At 38.9% G+C, this 8,325-nt stretch overlaps 1 protein-coding gene across 2 annotated transcripts; it reads left to right on the top strand.

The window, feature by feature from the left end:
• Nucleotides 1-230: 230 nt before the first annotated feature.
• Nucleotides 231-2,678, top strand: LOC107765970 (purple acid phosphatase 17-like). Of its 2 annotated transcripts, none has more exons than XM_016584678.2 (7): nucleotides 231-567; nucleotides 1,082-1,238; nucleotides 1,335-1,442; nucleotides 1,565-1,692; nucleotides 1,774-1,902; nucleotides 2,111-2,178; nucleotides 2,272-2,678. In XM_016584678.2, exons 1-7 carry the CDS (start codon nucleotides 376-378, stop codon nucleotides 2,483-2,485), a joined length of 996 nt encoding a protein of 331 aa, XP_016440164.1. In that variant the 5' UTR covers nucleotides 231-375; the 3' UTR covers nucleotides 2,486-2,678. The 2 variants fall into 2 exon arrangements, with proteins under 2 accessions (XP_016440164.1, XP_075098660.1); XM_075242559.1 differs by lacking the exon at nucleotides 231-567 and adding an exon at nucleotides 671-979.
• The last annotated feature ends 5,647 nt before the right edge of the window (nucleotides 2,679-8,325 follow it).

The raw sequence follows: 8,325 nt of genomic DNA, 5'->3' as shown, positions 1-8,325 counted from the left end.
TCAGACATTATTTAAATACATTATTTTCCTTCTTTCTATTATTATTATAATCTTATTATTCTACTCTTTAGAATTTAAACCTAACGATCCTCTAAATACGTTAAACCATAAAGGTTTGCATGAACTATTCATCCTATTCCCTTGTTGCACCGACTCTCTCGCTCTCCCACTCCCACTTTCACTCCCGCTTACTTCTATATATATATATACATGATCCACGAAGATGTCAGGCAAATAAAATATATTGCGCAATTCAAATAGAAAACATTAAAAAAAATCAAAAAGAAAAAACTAACTAAAAGGGATAGGGGCTGAGTAAAATAATCTGTGGTTCTTTGTTAGATTTCCTCTGGTTGTCAATCTCAACACAGAGCCATGGTTAAGTTTTCCAAGAATTCCATGGTTCTGTGCTTTTGGTTAGTCATTGTTTTTGTAATCTCTTGTACAAATGCTGTTAGGCTTAAGAAATTTGATCACCCCACTAAAGGTGATGGCACTCTTAACTTCTTGGTTCTTGGTGACTGGGGAAGAAAGGGTACCTTTAATCAATCTCACGTAGCTCACAAGGTACCATCTTTTTTTATCTTTTGTCTTTCATCAACTTAATTTGGAGTTTCTAATATTTGAGTGTATAAACAACTCATCTAAAAGCTTAATCTATTAGAAAGAGTTCACTTTTATTTACTTAATTATATCTTCAATGTTTCTTCACGTGTCCGCTTGATCTTTTTATGGGCCTACACGTACATGGAAATTCAGGGGGTGGTGGTCATGGGCGGAGCTAGAAGGTTAAGTACGAATTAGGCCGAATTCAATAGCTTTAGTCAAAATCCTATATTTGTATTGAGAGATTTATTAAATATATACAAAAAAATTAAATTTAGAACATAATGACATCTGATATCACTATCAAAGGGTTCAAAGACCGACTCCGTCTTTGGTGGGGTGAAATTTGAACGCATGACTTATGTCTGCTATGGTACTATTTTGCATTAAATTGTTCGATAAGCTCGTCACACAATTCAATTGTTTCACTAAAAAGGGATCTAGGCAAAACTGAATATACTTCTTTTGGATGCAGATGGGAAGAATCGGAGAGGAGCTAAACATTGATTTTGTAGTATCAACTGGTGATAATTTCTATGATAACGGATTGACAGGGGTGCACGATCCAAATTTTGTAGAGTCATTTACTAATATATATACAGCAAAGAGCTTACAGAAACAATGGTATAGTGGTAAGTTCCCAAATATTATACTACAAATAAACACACTGCGATTTTATGACATTTTAATATGTCTGAAATTTGTCTTAAAATTGTAATTTTCTGCAGTATTAGGCAATCATGATTACAGAGGAAATGTAGAAGCGCAACTCAGTCCTTGCCTTAGGAAAATTGATAGAAGATGGCTTTGTTTAAGGTCTTTCATAGTTAATGCAGGTGCATAATCTCTTCTTTTCTCCTCTTTTCTCAGTCTTAAATTTTCTATTTATTAAGTTAATTAATATGTCTGTAGTTCTGATATTAAAAAAAAAAAAAATTATCCTTTTTGTTCTTTGAAGAAATTGCTGAAATATTCATGGTGGATACAACTCCATTCGTACAAGATTATTTCACGAATCCTAAGGATCATACCTATGATTGGCGAGGTGTGATCCCTCCACACACATACACTGCAAACATATTAAAAGTAAGTTGAATTTAGGCTTTTCTTATATATATGAATTCTGAAGATAATATTATAAATTTTAAATTATTTGTTTATAATTAGGATATTGAAAAAGCATTGAGTGAATCGACGGCAAGATGGAAAATAGTAGTAGGTCATCACGCCATTAGAAGTGTTGGGCATCATGGCGACACTCAAGTACTTGTGGATCGCCTTCTTCCTATGCTTAGGGTACATAACTTTTCTTTCTTCCCATTGCACCAATCTCGATATATATATATATACACACACAGAATCAAACTCTAAATTATGAGTTCCCATCCATTCTACTAAATTTGGAATTGGTCAACTTCCACTCATCATTTTTGTGATAAGAAGTGCAAATTTAATTTCTTGCCGCGCGAGTTTTTAACTTTGATTTCTCTCGTTAAATTGTCAGGCATACAATGTTGATTTTTACATGAATGGACACGACCACTGCCTTGAACATATTAGCGACACCGAAAGGTAAGAGTAAAGTTCAAATCTTGCAATACTTTGATATTTAACACGTTTCTTTTCTCTTATTTTTGTGACGACGTATTTTGGTTGAAATTGCAGTCCTATTCAATTTTTAACAAGTGGGGCAGGGTCAAAGGCATGGAGAGGAGATGTGAAAGGATTAAATAGAGCAGACGTGAACTTTTTCCATGATGGACAAGGTTTCATGTCGGTACAGTTAACACCAACAGAGGCTGAGATCAAGTACTATGATGTTTTTGGTAGAGTGCTACATAGATGGAATAGGTCCAAGTTGCTTCACTCAGCTATTTAGTTTTTCGTTTACTTTTAAAACAACAAAGCTAATATTGGCTGTAAATTAAATACTCAAGTTATTAGATGTAGAAGAGAACAGATCTCACAAAACCAATTTAGTTTTGTGAGAGTAGTTTTCTCCGACTTTTAGGTCTCATTTGGTTTGATGTATTAGAGGAAATAATCATGGCGTAAAATTTGATATTGCTTTATCCATTTGATATTACGATATTGTTTTATACCTACTATAATATAAGTATGAAATAAAATAGATTTAACACCAAAACAACACACCCTTATATATTTTCCTAAAATTTATCGCCAACACCCATTAAATTTTACTAAATTTAAAAATTAAACCCATGATTTGAATTATACCTGATATATCCTATTTTTAGTACAAAGAACACGTCCAATAAAAATAACGAATGCATTGCAAATTCTTGAACTACAATCCGTACGTAATGTATTTTACAACCACTGAACGAAACGACTCCCGAGTGATTTCATTCTGCTATAACAAGTACCAATATTTCTTCTACGGTGTCCATATCAAGTGCGTAAAATTATCACTATTTTAAGACAAACATAGGTAATAAGCAAAGCAACCAAAGTAAAAAAAAGTTTAGGAGGATAAAATTAAACTTAACAGATGAAAAACCAAACAAGCTAAGTCAATGATAAAAGAGCAAAAGGACAGTCACCAGAACAACCTAGGAATGTAATTCAGTTCAATTCTCAATCTGGTGGAACAGCAAAAGGTATTTAATATTTTAAAATCTCGGCCATGAAAACATCCGTCAAGACATTCTTTGACTGCAGAGGTCTATTGTACGCAGTTTTACTCTGCATTTTTGTAAGAGGTTGTTTTTACGGCTCTAACCCGTGAGCTCCTGATCAACATCACTAATGGAATCCAAATGATCAGAAGATAAATTCAGTGTGCATGTTTGTGTTTATAAAATTTATATGGAATGAAAACGATAAAGGATCGGATTTACAGAGTGAGACATCATATTTAAGTATGAAGACATGAAGTACGGATTAATATATTGTTTATCCGAAAAACGAATAGAAATAAATTTATACGCAGTTATAAGGATACGTGATATAAATTGGTACAAATCGGGAAAGATAAATAAATGTGTACAGAAATTAGTTATAAAAGAGATGAATGCAAACGAGATGAACTAGTTAGCCTAAACTTTCAAATTTAATCACCTCCAAATTGGGAGAAGAACGATTGATAGAAGAAACAATGAGTAAAATACCAAAAACCAAAGGAAAGATAGTATTAGCTCTATTTTTTGTATATATTAGAATAAATGTGTGTATGAATCAATGTCCTCTTATAAATGATAACCACTCATAATATATTGAGGGAATCCCATTTTGGGTATGATTAAAAATACATAGTGGGGATCCCATGATAGATTAATTAATTAGTTTTTCCTTGATTTCCGCCGAGATTCTCTCCCTAAGTGCGGCCATAACGGCTCTTTTGTCCCTTGGCTCCATTTCGATCTTAGCCGGTCTCGGTATGGGTCGATCTCTGGGTCTCGAGCTCAATATTGATCGATCTCTGGATCTCGACCTCGATAACCTAACTTCTTATCACAGCTCGATATTATAATGACGACCATCGGTCTATCATGTTCCAATCTAGATTAATCACACGAAGGGCAAACTCGGTTTTGACCGTATACAGATAGTCCCCTCGTTTCTAGGAAAGAAGGTGGCGAGAAACGATATGATTTTTCAACCTCTGACTAGACGAATGCTGACGTCTGCGACAAGCCCGATTGTGACGTATGTTACAAACGTCCCGTCGGTCAAGTTACAAAAGCATTAAATACGCGTCAGTCGATGGACGACCACTGCCAATTTTGAACTGTCGCTATGAAATCTATAAATAGCTCCTTTCTTCATTATTTCAAACTTTTACCTTTAAACCTTTTTTTTTCCAATCTTCATAGTTCTTCGCCTTCTCCAAAGCTTCCTATTTCCAAGTTTTGGAATTTCTTTGCTTGTTCTTATCCAAACACCAAATACTTCAATCTCCCTTCTTCTTTGTTCACAGAAATTTAGATGGCCAAAATATCTAAACTTGTTCCGCAAAAAGAGGCCGCTTCTTTATCACGACCCGCCGATGGTGAGGATGCGGCATAGCGCCACCCTGAGGAATTTATTCTGATAGGGTGTTCCACTATCAGTGACTTTAAGGTTGAAAAACCTTCTTCGGTACCGGGCCTATGTGAGCCGATGTCGAGGTACCAGTGTACAATCACCGAAAGAATTCTCGAGAAAGTCAAACAAGAATGCAACTGGGACAATAAGCTCGTGGTATTCCTATCGCGTGATGAATCAGTTAATACTCACGTGGAAGGGTTCCTATGTGTTTATAATTATCCTTTCGCGTTGGGTCCTTTAGATCCTGTCATCGTCGCCTTTTGCAAGAGATACGACGTGACCCTCGGCCAAATCCATCCTTCTTTTTGGAGAATAGTGATTCTTCTCCAATTTTTCTCGAGAAAAATTGAGGGGTTTCTTTTCACCCTTGATCACCTTATGCGCCTTTATAGTCCCCGACTTTATTGAGGAGGGTTAATCAAGCTTGCTCACTGAGCAAATAAAGCGCTGTTCTCGAGTATAGACGAGACTCGTGCTCGAGGCTGGATGGGCAGATTTGTTCGAGTCAAAACGTCGAACAAATCTACCTGATCCCTGCCGATGACATGCCATTTCCTAAGAAATAAAATATGAACCGTGAGCACTTTATTTCCCTCGTTTGTTATAATTTTGTGACTGTTTTTCATTTTCTAGATCCATTTTTTCTTTCTTGTCACAGTTGTGGCTCGGATGCCTGCACCAATTCTGGATCTTAAACAATGGGTTGAAGGTCTGGTGCTGCAGAGACTGTACTCCGAGCGCGCTTGGGTAGAATTATCAAAGGGTCGATGGGAGGCCCGTAGTCATGGTAAGTCTCTTTCTTAATTTGTTTGTTGTTTGCTCTTCTTTACTTGCTTAACCCCTTTTTTTCCATTTGTAGGACTTGGGAAGGACGTTGCAATGAGAACCCCATATGGTGATGAAGAGATTCCTGTCTCGAAGCAGGTTAGAGAAAATATGCACCGAGTTCCCCGGTCTCGGAAAAGAAACAATCGGCGAAGAAATCTCACAAGCCAAAGGGGGGCTCTGGTGTTATGCCTCCGGAATTGATCCGCCGAACAAGGGACTAGCCCGAAGAAGGAAAGGAGGAACTAGCCTGTGTACAGGCTAATATTGTGATACAACAATCTTTCGAATCGGCGGAGGTGAATAAGGGAAACCTGGCCATAATCCCGGAACAAGAAAAATCCGAGACTATTTTGTCTCAAGCTGAGATGGTTGAAGGGGAGACCGAGGATAGGACTTCTCGCACAACAGAAGATATCTCGAGGGATGAGCTTGGGATAGTTGATATTAGTGGATCCCCTCAGATTTCGGATGCCATGATCCGTGAGGCCAGCATGTTGGAAGGTCAATCTTACAAGGGCATTCAGGAGCCGACCGATATCCATAGTTTTCTTGATGGGCTCGAATCAGCTGCCTCGGAGGAGGTTATCGGGTTCGGTGGATTACCGATACCAAAGAAAGCAACTTGGTCGGGCTCTACCGGGTCTTCATCAGTTCCAAAGCTGGTGGACCGATTCCCAACCCCGAGTGTAGATCTCGATCGTAGGCGGAAGATAGTGCTCTCCGTCCCGAAGGATACCCACATTTTATCCCCCCCCTGTGGGGATTGCCAGTTACCTTCGGTCCTTGGTGACCGAAGAGGATCAAACAGGGATGAATGCGGTAGGACACGCCTTCCTTTTCAACGAGGCCCAGCATGCTCTAAATCGGGTAATTTCGATGGCATCTCTGCTATTTCCTTCATACTTAGAGTTGTAGATAGTTCTAACATTTTTTACCATGTTTGTAGGCTTCGGTGTTGCATCACGAGGATTTCCTCCGAATCCAAGAGGAGCATGAGGCCGAGGTTCGGAACCTCATTGAGAAAAGTGACTCCTACAAACTTCTTAGCGAGAAACGTCAAGCAGATTTAGCAGCGACTCGGGATGAGAACGAGGAGATGGCAGAGCAGGTATTCCGAATTCTTCACGATAGTGAAGATGAATTGGAGATAACCACTAACAATCTGATTCTGTAGGATCGGCAGAGGCTTGAACAGATCGGATGACTCAATTCGTAGGTAGATGAGCTAATGGCCGAGGGGGTAAAATTCAAAGAGAATATGGATGCCCTCGCCTCCAAAAAGGTGGTCATTCAGGCGCAATTGGAGTCGGCTGAGGCCCAGCTTCAGGCTGCAAAGGAAAATGCCTCGGTGCAAGCTTGGCTAATGAACTCGAAGTGGTCAGGTCTGAGGTGACCGAGGCTAATAAAAGAGCTGATGCTAAAGTGGCCCAGTTCAGGATCGATGTTGAGGTTAGCCAGGCCAAGGCCAAGAGCATGGTCGAACACGCTAAATGGTAGGCTCGGAGAGAAGCTCTCAAGGAGGTCAATGCTCAGGGCTTCGATGTTAAGGCCGAAATTGAAAATGCCAAGGCGGAGGAAAACAGGGCTCGAAGGCTGGCCTTCCCTGAGGAAGACTCTAATAGCTCGAGTGAATCTGAAGATGGGGAAGATCCCGAGGATGAGGCCTCCGATTAAGACCAATCCATTTTGGACCTTAAGTAGTTTTTGTTATTTTTATCGAGGCTGCTTCGACCTTTGTAAAGAACTTCCTTCGGGCTGCGTTGCCTTTGTAAAAGATTTTGATGTATATAAAGTTTTTCCCTTCTATGGCTTCTGAGTATTTTGCCTTTTTGTTAACTTATACAAAGGTCAAAAGTTCCTTAGCATGGAATAATTATTCGAAGGTTCAAGATTGAGATAGTAAGGACCGATAGCAAGTACTGCACTCGACCGTTTCATATAGGTAGTCCCCGAGTGAATGTTTGAACTCGAACTGAGGTGGCTTTTAGGCTTGATAAATAGATGTCAAATGAAATGATTCACTCGCACTCGAAGCAAAGTAGCCCTTAGGCTTTGTAGTCGAGTGAGAATAATTTCTCGAACTCGAATTAAGGTAGCCCTTAGGTGTTGTAGTCGAGTGAGAATGCTTTTCTCGAACTCGAATTAAGGTATACCTTAGGCTTTACAGTCGACTAAGAATGATTTCTCGAACTCGAATTAAGGTGGCCCTTAGGCTTTACGATCGAGTGAGAATGATTTCTCGAACTCGAATTAAGTTAGCCCTTAGGATTTACAGTCGAATGAGAATGATATCTTCAAACTCAAACTAAGGTAGCCCATAGGCTTTGTAGTCGAGTGAAAATAATTTTCTCGAACTTTGAATTAAGGTAGCCCTTAGGATTTACAGTCGAGTGAAAATGATTTGTCAAAATTGAATTAAGGTAGCCCTTAGGCTTTACGGTAGAGTGAGAATGATTTCTCGAACTCAAATTAAGGTAGCCCTTAGGAATTACGGTCGAGTGAGAATGATTTTCCGAACTCGAAATAAGGTAGCCCTTAGGCTTTACAGTGGATTGAGAATTATTTCTCGAACTCTAATTAAGGTATCCCTTGGGCTTTACGGTTGAGTGAGAATTATTTCCCGAACTTGAACTAAGGTAGCCCTAAAGCTTTACAGTCGAGTGAGAATGATTTCTCGAACTCGAATTAAGGTAGCCCTTAGGATTTACAGTAGAGTGAGAATGATCTCTCGAACTCTAATTAAGGTAGCCCTTAGGCTTTGTTGTTGAGTAAGAATGATTTCTCAAACTCAAATTAACGCAGCCGTTGGGCTTTATAGTGAGTGAGAATGATTTCTCGAAC

The sequence above is a fragment of the Nicotiana tabacum genome, chromosome 21 (genome assembly GCF_000715075.1).
Source record: "Nicotiana tabacum cultivar K326 chromosome 21, ASM71507v2, whole genome shotgun sequence".
In the NCBI taxonomy this organism is placed as follows: domain Eukaryota; kingdom Viridiplantae; phylum Streptophyta; class Magnoliopsida; order Solanales; family Solanaceae; genus Nicotiana; species Nicotiana tabacum.
The sequence above is the reverse complement of the archived record's forward strand: the minus strand, read 5'-3'. Positions and strand labels throughout refer to the sequence as shown.